The sequence below is a fragment of the Balaenoptera physalus genome, assembly GCF_965194825.1.
Source record: "Balaenoptera physalus genome assembly, chromosome: 7".
Lineage (NCBI taxonomy): Eukaryota > Metazoa > Chordata > Mammalia > Artiodactyla > Balaenopteridae > Balaenoptera > Balaenoptera physalus.
This window is the reverse complement of record NC_138886.1, coordinates 17,441,390-17,459,676: the sequence shown is the minus strand read 5'-3', so window position 1 is coordinate 17,459,676 and position 18,287 is coordinate 17,441,390. Positions and strand designations below refer to the sequence as shown.

Below are 18,287 nucleotides of genomic sequence, written 5' to 3'. Positions count from 1 at the left end.
TATCAATTCTAAGGTATGTCTTAGATTGGATGTGTCCTTTCAGCAAAAAAAAGAGAGAAAAATAACAACAAACATAATAACTGATGCTTCTAGAAAGTTCACCATGTGCCAAACTCAGTACTTTACATGTATTATATCTTTTAATTCTCAGCACTCCCCTATAGGGCATAGATAGTCTTCTATCCACGTTATCCACAAGGGCCAACAGAGTTTCAGGAATGCTCGTGCAGGAAGCAAGTGGTGGAGTTGGGATTTGAACTGATGCAGTTCAGTTGGGCTCTATAGCCTATGCTTTTTAAAAAAACATGAACACCCTTACTTAATAAACTTTATGTTTAATCAACATATGGCATGCATAGAGAAAAGTGTGCAAATCCTATCTGTACAGCTTGATGAATTTTTACAGAATGAACACACCCATATAATCACCACCCAGATCAAGAAATCAAATATTACCAGCATGCTGGCATGTTTCCCTTGAATCACTGGCCCCTCCATCACCCAAAGGTAATCCCTCTTCTTTTTTCTAACATCCCAGATTAGTTTTTACTGTTTTTTTGATCTTTATTTAAACATACATATTAATTTGTGTCTGGCTTCAATAATTCAATCTTATATTTGTGAAATTCATCATTGGTGACGTGTGTGGTGGTTGTGTTCATTAATCCTGAGCATTAATAACATTCCGTTGTTTTGTTTTATTTATCTACTTATTTTATTTATCTACCATCTTGTTATTGATGGGCATCTGTGTTTTCTTCCCCCAGCTTTATGGCAGTACAAACGAATGCCACCATCAGTATTCTTGAACATATTATTTGTGGTATCCTATTTGTAGGATATGTAGATGTTCAGCTTTAGTAGATACTGCCCAGTAGATTTACACAGTGGTCACACTAACTTACGTTCCTGCTATAAAGGTACGGTAGTTCAGTTGTTCCATATTCTCACCAACATTTATTATCATCAATTGTTTTGGATTTAGACACCCAGGTGGGTTGAGCCTTTACTTTTGACTCTAACTTGCTCTGCCTCCCCTAGTTTGAGATTCCATACTTTCAGAGTAATCTGTCACAGACTTAAAAACAAAACCAAAAAAAACAACAACCGGGAAAGCACCTTTTCATTTTCCTTCCCAATCCTATTGGAATGCTTATCTCTTCCTTTCTGACGTTGCTTTTTCCTTTAATCTCTCAGTTGTGATTCTGTGGCATATTATTGGCTATCTATAATTATGATCTATTATTTATTAATTTCTAACATAGCATCTGACTGAAACTTATTAATTCTTTGAATGCCCAGGATATGCTTGCCTGAGTGGTGTCATGTCAAACAAGGTTTATTAGTGCAGCTTGGAAAACGCAACCTACATAGCATGGATTCTTTTGAATCGCAATGATTGCAATCTTTTATCTACCCTTGCAGTGAAACCAATGGGTATGTGAGAGGTAAGATGAAGATAAGACTTAAAAGGCTGTCTGCAATTGCTCCAAGCCCAGACAAAGACATGTGGGCACCCCAAGCAGGATAATAATTTAGTGACCTAATCAAACCAACATTCTTCAAATATTTGAAATACATTTCAAATATTCTTCAAAGGGTTGAGAAGAAGGACCCATAATTGCAGAATATCATCCCCTCTCCCATCCTGAGCAACTCTGCTCTGGTCCCAACTCGGTGAAGGCACACCCTCCATGTAACCAGGCGCAGCATTTTTAGCAGTTTAGAGCATCTAATTGTTACTGGATCATGCCCTTGAAAGGTCTCACCCCTTTCAATTTATTACAGTATTTCTTCCAACTACAAACAATATTGTCACTGAAATAAATTCTAGTACTATACTTTCCTCAATTTTGTTTTAATATTTCCAAAGATGTTTCAGAGTCCCTGTAGGTTGATATTCTGTTCTTCTCCATGTCTGGTTTGCTGTTTAATGTAATAATTCAGATTGCAGCAGAAAAGGCAACTGAATTATCCTACAGACCATGGTCATTCTCAGCAGTATGACATAGTACTCAAACTTCCTGACTCTGCCTTCCCCACCATCACCAGTTTCTACTTGAACTCTATTGTAGTGGGAATTGAATTTATCTAAAATTGGTAATCCTGTACCTTTGGGAGTATATTATGTACCAGCATTTACACATACTATTTAATTAGTACAACAATTCTTGGGAGGTGTTTCAATGAAATAGTTAAGAACATGGGTTCAGGAGGTCGAGAGATCATAGCGTGAAGCTTGGCTTCACTACTTACTAGTGAAGGGATCACCTTTATGCCTCGGATTTTATTTTTTTTAATTTGTAAAATAAAAATAATGTTAGCATCACATTTGGGGTTGATGTAAGAATGTAATGAGATCATGTTAGTAAAGGGTTTGGGAATGATCAATGGAGATGAGTTATTATTATTAATTATGATTATTATCATCATCATATTCTGTGAGGTAGGCACTGTTATTATCCTCATTTTGCAAAGAAATGGAAAGTTAGTAAGTTGCATGTGGCCAGAATGATATAGCTCATCCATGGTAGAGATAGTACTGTAACCCAGACCTATTTGACTCCAGAGGGAGTGTTACTATCAGCCAGTCTGACATTTATAGCTTCACTGAAATCACACATTCAATGTCAACAGTACAGAACTCTGAAGAAAGCTAGTAGAGACCTTTTTTCAGTCGATTTGAGACACGGTCGTAGGGTCTCTTTGAGAATAATCCTTCAACCAGATGGTCTTTTCTCCATCTTTAAACTATGTAATGCAGAGAAACCTTAGCACATGCTTTACTAAAGTCTCACTGACCTCAATTCTATCAAAAATGGAAATAATGGTAATTTGCCATGAATCAATTTGTGTGCGCATGAAACCATCTTAGTTCTTAGTAATTACCACTTCATTTTCTAAGCGCTATCCCTTTAATTTTCTATCCTTTTTAAAATTACCTCTTTGGAGAAATACCAATAAAAAATCATGCTGTGTTCATCCCTCCATGAAATGTTGAGAAGGTGAGAATAAATAAATTGTAAAGCAAGAGACGTGGGTTCTAGGAGCTTCCTATCAAGATGCTGTGGATATATGATAGCATCTTAAATTCAAAATGACCCAAAGACAACTAGACATTAGAATAACAGTCACTGGAAGTATGAGGGCCATGCTTCCATTTTCCAGTTCAGGAGCTCATAAGCTGTGTACAAGCCAGTTCCAAAAGTAAAATCAGAGTCCATTTTACGTAACATTTAAATTCTAGAATTCTTCCCTTAATCAAATTGGGAGGGGGAAAAAAAAAGAACCTCCATTAGAAAGCTCCAGAATAGTGCTAGGATCAGATCTAAGACCACTGGTATAATTAAATCAATAAACATTTAGTAGCTGTCCGATATGTACTGGGAACTGGGGATTAAAAAGCTAAATAAGTTATTTTCTTTGACCTTGAGAGATTCGCCACATAATAGGACAGAATGATATGTAAGCAACTAATTAGAACACAGTAGAGTCAGTCTACAAGGAAGTTAACTACAAGGTGTAAAATGTGTAAGGAAAGATGTAATCTCCATCCTTTCATGAGTAAAAAAACAAATTCATTTGACCTTGACATTTCAAACCTATGGATTAGCCCAAAATCTGTTTCCGGTATCTGAGTCATGAGAGAAAGCACCTCATTCTCCAATCTTTTACCTTCATGACTCTCCAATATACTATTAAGTAATCGTCTTTTATAAGAGAAGATCATTAAAGATCCCAGGATGAGCCAGAGAATGTGGTCGCCTCTCTCATGTTTTATATAAACCCCAAAGGAAAGTAATTATGTTGAAATATAAAGGCACTGAGGCCCACCATGGAGGTCACTTTCAGGAGTGTGGAGCATGGCATATTGGACAGTGTTTTTTATATATCGACTAGGCAACTGCCTACTTCAACAACATGAAGAGTACTTTTCCACAGGAGTTCCTGAGATCCCGAAACAGAGGGGCTTCCAGGGCTCTAAGAAGCCCGTGGTACAGGTGCTGGAGATGACATCCCTACCTGACATCTGCAGGGTCTTCTGTGACGAGCACATCGGTCTTGCAGCTGGCCAGGGGGTTGATGGACAGCTCCACAGGTGGGACCACGAAGCTTTTGCTGACAGGAAGCCAGAGTCCTTGGCCCAAGCTGAAAGTAGACCTGCAATGTAAGAGTTTCCATTGGGGGACTCCCTGGGAAGCAGAGACAAAACAGAAAAAAGGGGCCCCTCCACCCTTCCCTTCTAGAACCTTCTCTCACTCCCCCACCCAACTGAGTCCCCTGCATTCTCCAAGGCATAATGTTGGCCAACTTTGCCCAGACTTGGATGGTCATTTCTTCACTCTGTTAATCATTTAGCCCATGCACTGTTCTATATTGCTAGTTTTATTTTCCTGAGTTTAAATTCTGATTCCCATTTACCAGTGGGCTTTGTGAGGAGAGGAACTATTTCAGCTCTGCTTTCCCAAGCAGTCCTGATAGCCAGCAGGAGGACCATAAGTGACTGCTAAGTCAGCAGGGGCAATCTGCACAAAGGTTAAGAGCACGGACCCTGAATCAATTTCAACCAAAATCTGACTCCCAGTTCTGCCACTTAATTTGCTGTATGTCTTCATCAGCTTAGGTATTGAAGTTTCACACAAGATTTCATGGTAGTGGCAGGAAGAGGTTCTATGGCTATAGAATATTTTTAAACCACTGGACTAGATAATCAGTAATGTCTCCTCCAGTTCAAGTATCTCAATTTATGTCTATACCAGACAAATGGGAATTAGATTCCCATAGCAACCTGGTCCATTGCATGCCGGAAGTGCACAGGCTCGATAAACTAAGGAGGTGCGTAACTACACCTCCTCATTAGACCCTTCTCCATACCCCAGTGTCATGCCCCAACAGACTGTCAACTCACCTGAGAATCTTTTCAGGGGCTTGCTCCCCTGTCACCAGATCATAGCCCCTCTCGAGTGTCGTGTAAGGCCAGGGTCTGTGGGAAGAATTGAGACAGGGAAAGAAAAAGGGATAGAAGATGCTATTAGTCAGAAGCAGGTGGGATACACATGTGGACACTGCTCGGAGTAGCTTTACAAACAATCAAATTTTGCAGAGGTAATTATTGGGTAAGACTATTTATATTATAAAAGGCTCCATTTCACCCAAGGGCTCAGCACTTCAAAGTCCACTTTGTCCATTTTGGAGATTATGTATAAAAAACCCAATTCTTCTTCATTAGTCCACTCAAGAGAGTGGTCTTTGATTACCTATGGTTTGAGAGGGTGAGCTAAACTTCAGCCTTTGTTCTCTAGAAGATTCATCAATCATGTACCTGTAATACTAAAATGTGATTCAGTGGGAAATAGGATTCACTTTCCATCAGGCTTTGCAGGGACACAACTGTTGCAGAGGAAGAGTCCTCTTTGTGGAGCAGTTTGGGGCATCTGGTAATGCCACAGGGAAGGTGGGCCCTCCACTGTCTCTGCCCTGATGTCCTTGGCCACTCACCCTTCACTCTGTCCCCAGTCACTGCGCACACACAGGTGTCTGTGAACCGGGTCAGGGGTGTAGCCTTCATGACAGCTGCACTCTCCTGTAAAAGAGAAAAGGATCTTGTGAAATACTGCCTGCCCTTCTTTCTGGTTTCCTTGTTTTCTTAGAAAATAAAGCAAGGTGCCTAGTTGTAGAAAAGGTCACAGAAAGAGGGTGTTCTGGTCTACCTGCCACTGTGGTTAATAAAGAGTTTATTCATTTGTTCATTCACTCACTTATTCACTCAGCAAGCCCTGACCACACTCCCTGCCAGGCTCTCTGCTCAGCCCTGGGGATGCAGAGGTCAAAGGTACAACCCAGATGCTGAAGGAGCTCATGGCTTAACGAGGGAAACAGAAAGTGACCTGTTGGCTACACATGGAAGTCCTATTTTCAAATATTTAAATTATGATAAAGTACACTTGCACGACAAGTGTAATCAGGAAATTGAATTCTCTCCACCTGAATGAACTATTCATGTTCATTTGTAAGTCCCAAAACAAATGCCACCTCCTCCAAATACCTCTGATTTCCCCTTTTGGAAAAATTATTTTCATCTACCATCTCCAGATTTTATTTTGTTTTGTTGTTGTTTGTTTGTCTTAATGGTTTTACTCTGCTCTTCCCTCCTCCTCTCATTTCCCCTCTTGTCCCTTCCCTTCCATCTATCCATCCATCCATCCACGTATCCATGTTTCATTGTTTTCTGGCCATGCCTTACACTTGGTTGCACACATCCCCACTAGCGTCCCACACTGCCTTAAGTATATTTTCCCATTAGCCAAGCTCCTTCTGGGGGCACATGTCTTGTTTCCTGGTGTATCTTCAGTGTTCAAAATTCTGGAAGGGTCCTACCTCCTTGCTACTATTAGTCTTGCTTCACTGTACACTCCTTAAGATTGGGGGATATTTTTTGATTCAATTAGTTGTTAGATTTTCCTAAGATGTATTTGTGGAATGTTCCCAGATGCTTTACCAAAAATAGATTCCATTAAAAAACCAAAAATAGATTCCATTAAAAAAAAGCTTGTGAAAGACTGTACCATTCCTTAGTGCCAGTAGCGTATGATTCTTCATGAGGGTGATAACGTATACAGTTTTCCCTAAACTTATTTCACCTTGGAAGGCTTGCTGGTGAAACAAATCATAGGATTAGTGTCCTGTGGAACACACTTTGGGAAACACTGGTAGGAAGTGCCCTGGCTGAACTCACTGCATAGAACAGTGTAGGTGCTCAACGCTGTGAGTTGAATGAATAATTAACTATCTATGGCTTTGATCAATTTCCAGACTACTGCTGTCACGTTGCCATCTTCCTCATCTTCTGGTAATCACATTCATGCACATACCCAGATGAACCTGCAATTCTTCAGTCCTACAGTGATTCTGGTTGGCTTGACCCAAGCGTTTTCAAATTATGTTTCATGGAAACGTCTAGCTCAATGGGGGAGATTTAGGGACTTTGCACCTTTTAGATTTTAATGTTCCTTAAAAAGTTTTATTTTACAATCTCTTTAATAATAAAAAAAAAAATGATGGCTAAACGCTCAGATATTACATGCTAGAGTTGAGGACACTGAAGGGCACTGTCACTTTAAGTCTGGTTGCCAGGTAAACAGATCTTACGCAGGCCTCATTAAAAAAAAAAATTCTCCTGTCATCTTTGTTTCACTGACGAGGACCCTGAGACTGTAAGTCCAGGTGCTAACAAGCTCATGCTTTTTACAACTTCAAGTCTTGTGAATCAGGATTTTCTCAACCTTGTGCCACCAAAACAAAACATAGCAGTGAATAAGACGCTAGGGTAACACAGTTCTACAACTATCGCCCACAACTCCTGATTTCTAAGTGTTTGTATTTATGGAAGAGCCTTATTGTTTTCACTGATTCACTATAAATGTTATACATTTGACCTTACACGAAGTATTCCGAGTGTCAACAGTTTAATTTGTTTTATGCATTCCAACGCTGCTTAATCTTTGTAGGTCCAGCACCGGCAAGTATCTGGCAAACAGCCTGGGCTTAGTAAATGTTGGTTGAACTAAAAGAGTAGTAAGACAGAATATGGAGAAAAAAATGGGTCAGAGAGAGTATTCACAATATTCAGAATAAGACTGTTAAAAGGAGAAAGAGAAGAGAAAGAGAGAGATCTACCTTTCCCCTTCTCTGGATACCTGGTATGTAGGAGGGGGCTGCTTGCAGGCAGAGATGCTGTCTATAATTCTCCTCTCCGATAACATCCCAGGGTCTTCCACCGAACGCCTGGGCTGTAAGTACGTGCAACCTGATGGGCTGATTGTTGCCAGAGGTAAGGAAAATGGACGGAAAGAGCTGAGATCCTTGAGACTTGGATGAGAATAATCGACCAAAGTGGGAGGGGTAGCAGTCACTAATGATGTGTTAAAATGCAGCAGTCCCTTCATGAAATATTCACCACTTTAAACACGTCTAATATTAAAGATTAAAAGTCCTGGGATTTGTCCTCGAGACTCCCAGGACTGATTTATGATCTGCCACAAGCCACAGCCTTCATGATTCATAATGGGAGAGGTAAAGCGGTTACCTCCGGCAAAGGGACGGGAAGTCGGGCTGGGGTGAGCCAGGAGCATGGTGGGAATGGAGGCTCTGTCTCCTCCAGGGAAAGGGCTGAGGTTCCTGTCTCTCCTCTCAGTGACTCAGGACAGGGCACAGGTCATTTTTTTCCCCTTTCCCTCCTTTTGGGAATATTAGTGAAAATGAGAAATCTACACAGAAAAAGGGCACTGCTGTACTTTTCTCTTTTCATGTGTGCTTACTAGGCAAGTTTCCCTGACTTGGAACGGATCATTAATTACTGCCGCTCACCGTACAACAAATATGTATTTTGCAAATGAGAAGCATCCACCCTGGAGGCTGCATGGAGAACAGGAAGTGAGGCAGAGGGAAAAGCACATGAGTGCTGGAGACACACAGAACTGGGTTCCAATCCTTACTTTCTCTCTCCCTTAAGATGTGTGGTCTTGGAGAGGAAGTTGCTTCATGTTTTGAAGAGGTCTCAGTTGTCTCGTCTATAGAATGAGAATGACAGTTCTGCCAATCTCTCAGAGCTGATATAAGAATAAATTGAAGTACTGAAGGGTAAAGCTCATGGCTCATGTAGAAAGTGAGTAGATGCTCAACAAATTCATTCCCTCCTCTTTCCCTTTCATTCCAAGATGGCAACTGGGTTCTGACATATGCTGACACATTAACTCTACGGACACTGGATAGGTAACCTCCTCCTTGCTGGGACTTAGTTTCCCCATCTGCAAAATGGAAGCTTGGAATAGATGTTCATCAGTTCTGGGCCCCAGTGAGAGCCAGTCATTTCCATTGCCTTTCTGAATCGCTCACATCTAGTTTTCTGAATACCCTTTGTTTTAACCTTAACTCTGATCACTCTTAGCAGTTGGGTTGGGTGTCTCCAGCAGGATTTTCCCTCAATGCCATGACTGTTGGCTTTATTGGCCCCCATTTTCCATTTTGCTGGCTCAGCGACCTCTCTACTATTCACAACCAAGCATTTACTTCTTGCAAGATGCAAGCCTCTGACAGCGGGAGCTGAGGATTAACCCCTTCCCTGGGGGAGTCCCATCCTCAGTCCTGCCTTGGTATACCCAGGGCAGCCAGGCTGCTGAAGATCAGCTCTCCAGGGACATATGTTTACACGCTTTCCCTGTGCTGACTGTGAATGCCCGCGCTCCCTGACTCTCTCACCACAGCAGATGCTCCCTGGAAAAACGGATGGGCCCCATCTTGCTCACCACTGCATCCAGCACCTGCTGCCCTACCCGGTACATAAATAAATGAGGGGGTATCCTTCACAATAGTAATGCCTATGCCGATAGGATAGGGACTTTTTGCCTATTTTCCCCACTAAACTGGGAGTCTCTTGATTGCAGAAACCTTTTCTTAATCATCTCCATATCCTAGTAGTCAGTATCATGCCTGATGAAGGGTAGGTGACTCATTTCTTGAATGAATGAATGAATGAATGAATGGGTGAGTGAATACGTGAATTAGTGAATACATAAATATACGGTAATCATCGTGAATTCAGGCTGAGTTCCTTTAGCATAATGATGATTCTGCTGAAGACTGGAAGAAACTTTCTTACATCCATGACAGGTATTTGCCAAGGAAATGGAAAGTGTAGACATGAATGCTGATGAAATGGCTAAAACAGAATTTCTATTTCACATCAGAGTAGAAAAAGGCTCATAAAGATCATCTAGTTCAAATCTTCCCAGCTTCATTTTTCAGATGGGGAAACTCTGGCTCAGAAAGTGAAGACAGGGCTTCCCTGGTGGCGCAGTGGTTGAGAACCTGCCTGCCAATGCAGGGGACACGGGTTCAAGCCCTGGTCTGGGAAGATCCCACATGCCGTGGAGCAACTGGGCCCTTGAGCCACAACTACTGAGCCTGCGCGTCTGGAGCCTGTGCTCCGCAACAAGAGAGGCCGCGATAGTGAGAGGCCCGCACACCGCGATGAAGAGTGGCCCCCACTTGCCACAACTAGAGAAAGCCCTTGCACAGAAACGAAGACCCAACACAGCCAAAAATAAAAAATAATAAATAAATAAATAATTTAAAAAAAAAAAAAAAAGTGAAGACATTTACCCAAATAACTGTAATAGCCTCTTGGCCAGTCCGGATTAGCACCCAGGACTCTTGGTCATTACCTCAGCGTCCTTTCCACTACACTAGTGGTCTCAGTACTTTAATACACCCAGCAACATTTTCTTGCATTTTTTTTTTCTTTGTACGCCTCTGACATTTCTGAGTTTCCTATAATGTATCACATTTAAAACCAGAAATTATTTTTTAAATATGATTTTTAAATACCCTTAACACCTTAAAAACATATATTTATAAGTGATTGATAATGTAGACCTTAACAAAGAGTTTAATCTCTTCGTGAAAGTGGCTCCCATAAGGGAATTCAACTAAGTGGATTTTCACTGTGCTAGTTACTAGAACTCTATATTATCAGTTATGGATGAGTTGCATTGGTTTTAAAATATTCACCCTTTACGTCTCTCAAGCCCCATTTATCGAGTTCTCATTTTATGCTACATGTGCTCTCACTCCATAAACTCTTGGGTGAGAACAACAGAATCCCTCCATTATGAACAATCTGAGTTTCTCTTGCGTGGGGCTCCCCTAAACAACTTCAAAGCAGACGGTGCCTTCGTGCCAATCATATGAAGCCAGCGGACTGGTGACATAGTTCAGAGTGTGCGCCCTAGAATCCTCTTGTTTTGTCCTGGATCTGCCACTGAGAACTTGCATGAACTTCATCAAGTTGCTTCACCTCTCCGAGTTTGTTTCTTAATCGGTAACGAGGCTGATATCACCTATTTGCTGGAAGATCGGTGATGCATTTGAAAAGTCCTCAGCACAGTCTATGGCGTATTCCTCCTTGCTGAAAACGTCATTAGCTATGTCAGTTTTTTGGTTGTTTTTTTTTTTTTCCTGGACAGGAGGGGCCACTTTAGCATCTTGTTTTACTGGAAAGAAAAGGTGCTTTCTAGATGAACGATGGTCTCAATTTCAAGGTTTGCCCTGTGCAAAGCAAAGCGAAAGGAACCTCGGCTTCTTTATCTGTTCGTTTGGGGCAGCTTGAATGAAATAATCTCCCAGGCTGGTCCCCTGTTCTCAGAAACACCTGTTGCCTTGGTCTATGGTCTCTTCTAGTGAAGGACACACAGGTATGAATAAGGGCGTCAGCCAGAGGGTCTTGCCTCCTCTGTCTTCCACAGCTCAGAAGACCTCGTCGCCTGCCTGTGAGAGTACGAGATAAGTGCAAAGACTTCTTCCCAATCCCACCTGGCGGTCTGGCTCCCCTCCTCCCACCCTGTTATCCCCTTACGATTCCATTTTCACTTGCTTCCGACTCAGTCGTCACTTATCATCGCAGGTCAGGGACACTGGCTGCTGTTCACTTTCCTATTCACTCTTCTTGTCGCTGCAGCTTGAAAAGGCATCACCCCGGGCCTCAGAACAGTGAGTGTGCATGGCATCCTTCCCTATTCTGACTCCGACGGGGCCCCCTTGCACCTCTGCACTTCTGTGTTGCTGCAGCCCAGCTCAGGGCCAGGCATGCGGTGGGGGAGGCATGGGTTGGGCATAACATGACGGGGGGTGTGCTTTGTGCTAGGAGTGGTGGAAGACGCTTGACATATGTTATTGCATCTCATCTCTCAGGCCATACCCATGACCAGTACCAGGAGGAAGGCACTCTGTCCTCACTGTAAAATAAGGAAACTGAAGCTCAGACTCAACTAGTCACTTGCCCAAGGCTGTAGAGTCAGGTCTTCAAAGCTCCTGCTTTCATACACTCACAAACATCACAGAAATAAACATAACCACAAGGGCAAGAGCAAGGGGAGTTGCCTTTAATTTGACAATTCTCATGAGCGAGACACAGGGGTTAGGGAAGAAGAGGCAGCTCCAACCCGCCCACATTGAAATTGGCATCCTGCTGATTTCTGAAATTCCACTATAACTAAAGGTTAAGAATTGCTCTTGCAAATAAGCCCTGTCCAAAAGCAAATAAAAAGTAAATACTTTATATATGGATTGCATTGAATTAATAGGGCCCACATAATGAAGCGTTGTTGGGCTGATTTCTAGCTAGCAGGGGTAAGCCTCAAGGGAAGCATCATACCTTCTGTTAATTGAGCATCTACTATGTACCAACCTTACCCAAGTGATTTTTGACATCCATGACAACACCGGGAGGAAGATGTCACTGGCTCCTTTAAATGATATGAAACTGAGGCTTGGAGAGAGTGAGTATGCTGCCGAGAATTGTGAACAGAGGAGCAAACATCCAAGTCCAGGACCTTTCTGACTCCTTCCCAAGCCATGTGATGGCTCTCTAAGAGGACATGCTTTCAGAGAGTCTGGACAGGCATAGGAGATCAGGGGGTGCTGAAGGAAAATTTGTCCCGTGGTAGACTGAATTATTGGTGTCAAGTCCTCATTTCTCTAGAGTGGTATTATGCATTCACATGCTTGCCATGCCTGATTGTGAGAAGAATGAGATTTCTTCCCTACCCTGTCTTCAGGCTTGGCTTAGGACTTGCTTTGGCCAGTGGGTTGGTAGCAGACATGATGTGAACTAAAGTTTGAACTGTGCTGTGGCTGGGCTTGCTCTCTTGCATTCCTTCCTCTTGCCATGAGAAAACCACATTCCAAGCAGTGGCTGGTCCAAGGAGGATGAGGGTTACATAGAACAGAGTGGACGCAACCTGAACTTGGAGCCAAGTGCAGCTGAGTCCCACGTGGATCAGTCCACCCGGACGTGGAACAAAGGGGAAAACTGCTTAGAGCTGTGGACAGTAAATACCGTGGTTCTTGTTACGCAGCATCAGTGTAACGAAAGCTGCCCAATGCACCTTAAACCTGTTATTTCCCTCTTCCCAAACTGGAAAAATCTCTGACTGGACTCTATTTTTTTTTAACCCTTAGTATCCAAATGGCACCTGAATCCCACTAATTCTACTCTTTTTTGTCACTTGGATCCATTCCTTCCCATCTCTCCTTGGTGCAGGCCCTGAACATTGTCCATGCGCACTACTGAAAAAATCTTACCACTGGAAACCTGCTTTCAGTGTCTGCCCATCAATCTAAGTGGTGGCCAGTTACCTTTTCAAAGAACAGTTGCACCCATGGCTCGTTCTAAAAACTCTCCAGGGACTTTCAGTTGCTTTCACAATACACTTCATATGCCCTAGTCTAACCTTCAAAGTCCTTCATGACTGGCCCAGGCAGTCTTCCCCCTTATCAATTACTCTCCCTCCCTGTACCTTTCCTGCTCTAACTTCCCTTGAGTTTCCTGATAAGAACAGGGCTGTGTGAGACTCAGCTGCTTCTTGCAGCAGGTCTGCCCTGATCCTAATTCTTGAGAAAAGCAGAGCCTGAGAATTGGAGAGGGATGTATTCAACAGAAGAGAGACCAGGGGTTGATAGGGAATATGAAATGAAGGGGAAGTTAAGAGGCAAAATAATTATTTAGAGAAGAAATGAGATCATTTGGGCAGTTTTGAATGTAAGCAATGTCATCAGGGAATACACTGTACAGTGCTGACCCATCTGCAAACTTGGGCAAATCACTCCACTTTTCTAGGCCTCAGTCTTCCCATCTGTAAAATGAGTAGCTAGTACTCAGAGATCCCCAAACAGCCTTCCAAACCTTGTTCAGGTTCCTTGATTCTACCTCTAACATGCTCTGGTCTTGTGTCTTGAAGTCAGCATTTCCCTAGGGATTGGAGGGGGAGGCAGGGTAAGTATGGAAGGGTTGGGGGTTTTGAAAATAGAGGCTTGGGAGGCAGAGAAACATGACTGGAGTGAAATAACAAGAGGATATAATTCAGACCTTTATGAAGTGAAGAGGACTTCTTTAGAAGTCAACTCAGCCAAACGTGCTGTGTGACCTGGGCAGGTCCTCCCTCCCTGAGACTTGGTTTCTCTATCTGTACAGTGAGGAGGTGGGTCTTGATGACATCTTTAGGAACCTTGTGTGTGTATCTCTGATGTCCCCTTTTTCCTTACAATGCTGGAGTGAGATGTTTTGGCCTTGTTCTTCCCAAAGCATTTGAGACAAACTTGGATGCCTGCATTTCAGCTGCCAGGCCCTCCCTGCCTTTCATAATCATGCCTTTGAGAGCAAGAAGAAAGAAAAAAATAGAGGCCAAAAGGTTGTGGCGGCACAGGCTGGTGACCGGGTCTGATGGAGATCACAGCCCTTAATCAAGGATACATGGGGATTAACTGGCTATTGACTTAGCTCATGTGGGCAGCCCATGTGGGATGGCCTGGGCTCTGAAAGGCCACTGGCCAGGCCACGCCGGACCCTGACTTCAAGGTCTCAGCCATGGTGACCCCTCTCAGCCAGCTCCATTCCCTCTCTTCCCAGCCTCCTCCATCCCTGAGTGCAACCCCCCCACACAATTATCTACAGATGAGTGTCTGGGGGGAACGCATGGGGGTAAGAGACTCCCTTAAAATTATGGCTGATTGAAGATTGAGAAGGGTGAAGAAATCTCACTAGCAGCCTGGAACAGATACAGACGCAGACATCTCCAATAACCAGGAAGGATCTGGTTCCAGTTAAGCAACGTGGGATTCCTAACAGGGATGCACAGAGCTGCGTCTGCTGGGCAAGGGGCTGCCATCTCCCACCGCCGCTCCCCAACCTCCACCCCAGAGCCTGCCTCATCCAAGCTTCTCAGATCAGCCTGGAATGGGTTGAGGGGGAAGTCAAGGGTCATCAACCTATGAAGGTGAATGGCATCAACACAGAATCAAAGCAATCTGAGGCTGAATCTTAGGTCTACTATTTATGGACTGAGTGGCCTTCACACCAGTGAAGATGGAGGTAATAATAAGAGGGAACTCTGAGATCCCTAGCTGCCAGGCAGTGCTGGAACTTCTCTATTTATATTAATTCATGTGACCCTACAAGCCTATGAGGCAGGTTCTATTTTCGACTCCATCTTACAAATGAGGAGACTGAGGCCCAGAGGGGTTAAGTAACTTGCTTACCTAGAGTCACAAAGCTAAGAGGATTGGAATCCAGTGGGCCTGGTTCCAGAGACAGTGCTGCTGTCCCCAGGCTGCAATACCTCTCTCTCAAGGGGAAGGAGGAGTTTTCCAGACAGAGGAAATGATGGGTGCAAAGGTAGGTCAGGGCACAAATGGGAAATCACATGCCCTTTTGTTTCTCTAGATCAGCTGGTCAGGCACTGAGAAATTCCACCCTAGTTCCACAGGTGTGGGGAAACAACCCCTGGCAACCCACATATCCCCTCTCAAATCAGTCACTCCCAAATGCCGAATCCAAGCATTCTGCATGGAGAGAGTCAGTTTACAGCAGAGAAGACAGGAACTGGGGTTAGAACAGGCTTCAAACTGCATTTGTCACCCAGTGGCTCTGTGACTTTGTATTGAATATAATTTCCTGTCTCTGGCCAAGACTCAGTTTCCTCAATTCTACACTAAGGTTAATCAGGCCTGCCCTTTGCACTGAATAACACCAAGAATGCTCTGTTCCCAGTATGGGCTCCAGAATCATAACATGCTGTCGCCATGATTATTATTAGGGAGTTGGTTGTCTTAATGTCCTTTCCTGACCATAGCTTTTATCTTGTGCCCCTTGGTTATAATTTGGGGAAAGGACAAGTTTAAAAGATGTGCATGGATCTCATTCAGCATGTGTTAATCCACCCAACCACTCTGTGAATCAGGTGCTAATGTCCTAATTTTACAGATGAGGAAACTGAAGCTCCCGGGGTTAAGTGACTGGCCTCCAGAGGATACAGTGGGAAAGCAACAGGGTCAGGATTCAGACCTAGTCCTGCGTGACTCTGGAGTCAGAGCTCCCCGACAGGATGCCAGGTAACATGGAGGAGTTCAACATGACCCTGTGTCTCACTCAAAATGACCCACCTTGGTGGCTCTCCCTGGCCGCCTATCACACCTGTGCTGGGGGTAGTCATGCCACGGGACCCTGCGGCTCTGTTTCCCCGCCATTTAGCGGGTGGCCTTGCTCAAGCCCCTTCATCTCTCTAAGCCTCATCCTTCTCTTCTAGAAGATGGGGAACAGACGCCTGTCCTCTCCCATTCACAAGGATGCTGTGAGGATAAAATATAGACTCAGACTCATCCTATTCAGAACACATGATGATTAATAACACTGCCGTCCCCGCCGCCTGCACAAAACCTGAAACAGCAAAGTGAAATATACAAAATAAATTAAGCAGAGGGTAATTATTCATTTTGCAAAAGAGTTCTTCACTCCACAAAAAAAGAGGCATTGATCTTTTTTTTCCCAAGCATCAGCTATCTTTGTGAGTTTAAAGTCAAATTTCATTTACAGAATTAAAGCAAACAGAGTCATGATCTTCCAGATGTGCACAGAGTACAGCGGGCCACACGCATGTGCCCTGCCCATTCTGCCCATGCCATCCAGGCCAGAAAGCGAGGGGGTCCAGACACCCACCAGCATGGACCTTGGCCTTCCTCTATATAGTCGGGAATTGTGGGAAATGGAGAGAACCAGGGGAGGGCATGTGACATCTGCACTCTGCTTCTGAGGGGGTCCCTTCCTCAGAGTGACCCCAGCCACAGCTATAGGCAGGTGATCAGGGTCAGGCGAGCTTCCCGGGAACTGGGAGGACTGTCATTTCCAGTTCCTTCCATCTGGAATATTGTACCATTTTACATCATGTGTATGTTCAGCTGAATCCAGCTCACTTTCACTCCGCTACCCTCATGCCTGATTAAATTCACACGTACGTTCTTGCTCTCACCTCTCCTCCCTGTCTCTCTTCCGTTCTATGGTTCACTCTTTTCCCCCATCTGCGTTTCTCTTTGTTTCCCAGTCTTTGTGTCTTTTTCGCTGCTTCTGTGTCTCTCTTCAGTCTCTGCTTCCCTGTCCTGGCCTTTGCCTCTGTATGCGTCTTCATATTCCTCACTGTCTGTCTGTCTGTCCCATTTCCTTTGTATCACTCTGCGGTGAAAACAACTGAGCTTGAGTCAGAGGCCCAAGTTAAACCCCCAGACCCACCTTCATTTCCTCTTCCTCAAATAAGAGGTAATAAAGGACAGTCGGTCTGCTTCAAGGGTTAACGCAAAGATAAAGGTTATGTGAGATACGGTGTGTAAAGGTGCCCAGAACAAAAATACAGTCACATCCTGCTCATTCCAGGTCCCCTCCTCTTCTGCCTCTTCCTCTGGATTTCTCTCATTCTCCTCATTCCCTTCCTTCCCCCTTCTCTCTTCCCTTCCCATCCATCCCGCTCTCTTTGCCCACCTCTCACACGAGCCCACACACTGTTGCCTCTGCCCCCCTCACCCCTGTCCCAGGCAGCCCCCACTTTCTGGCAACAACTTAGTTGCAGGACAGCACGGTTCCCACTCCTAAGATGCACATCCTTCTGCAAAACATTTTTATGCCGCCTTTACTGGTACAGGATGGAGACTCATCATGAATCATTAAATTTAAGCAACGTGAGTCCAGGCGGCCTGCTCCAGGCTTCGCTAGGAGGTCAGGCTTCACTGTCACGTCCATTTGTGGTCATTTGAGAAATTGCAGCAGTCCGTTCACGGTGCACAGGGCGAGGCACCTGACCTTGCTTGGCTTGAGAGGAGCAGCTCGAATCCCTGGGTGTCCCGTCCTGATGGACAGTCTTGGTGTGCTCAGCATAAAATCCACACGCCTCCCTCACTCCCCGTGGTCCGGGAGACACTCATCTAGTGAAGCTCTTTATATCTTTTTTAAAAAATTAATTAATTTATTTATTTTTGGCTGTGTTGGGTCTTCGTTGCTGTGCGTGGGCTTTCTCTAGCTGTGGCGAGCAGGGGCTACTCTTTGTTGTGGTGCGCGGGCTTCTCGTTGCAGTGGCTTCTCTTGTTGCAGAGCACAGGCTCCAGGCATGCGGGATTCAGTAGTTGTAGCGAGCGCGTGGGCTCAGTAGTTGTGCCTTGCAGGCTCTAGAGCGCAGGCTCAATAGTTGTGGCACACAGGCTTAGTTGCTCCGCAGCATGTGGGATCTTCCCGGACCAGGGATGGAACCTGTGTCCCCTGCATTGGCAGGCGGATTCTTAACCACTGCGCCACCAGGGAAGTCCCGTGAAGAAGTTTTAGTGAAAAGACCACTTAACACTGTAGCCAAAAGGCTGGGGCAGGAACACACACACACACACACACACACACACACACATACCCCTCCTATTCA

General features: G+C 44.2%; 1 protein-coding gene across 3 annotated transcripts in view; it reads right to left on the bottom strand.

Moving 5' to 3' along the window:
* ASTN2 (astrotactin 2) overlaps nt 1–18,287 on the bottom strand; it is an 897,588-nt gene that overhangs the window by 464,114 nt on the left and 415,187 nt on the right. For 2 of the 3 annotated variants that reach the window (XM_082470412.1, XM_082470413.1), the window contains 3 exons: nt 5,500–5,584; nt 4,910–4,984; nt 4,024–4,161 (listed from right to left, as the gene is read on the bottom strand). In XM_082470412.1, coding sequence (XP_082326538.1) covers nt 4,024–4,161; nt 4,910–4,984; nt 5,500–5,584 — 298 coding nt within the window. The remainder of the gene's footprint in view (nt 1–4,023; nt 4,162–4,909; nt 4,985–5,499; nt 5,585–18,287) is intronic. The other variant, XM_082470411.1, reaches the window with a different exon arrangement.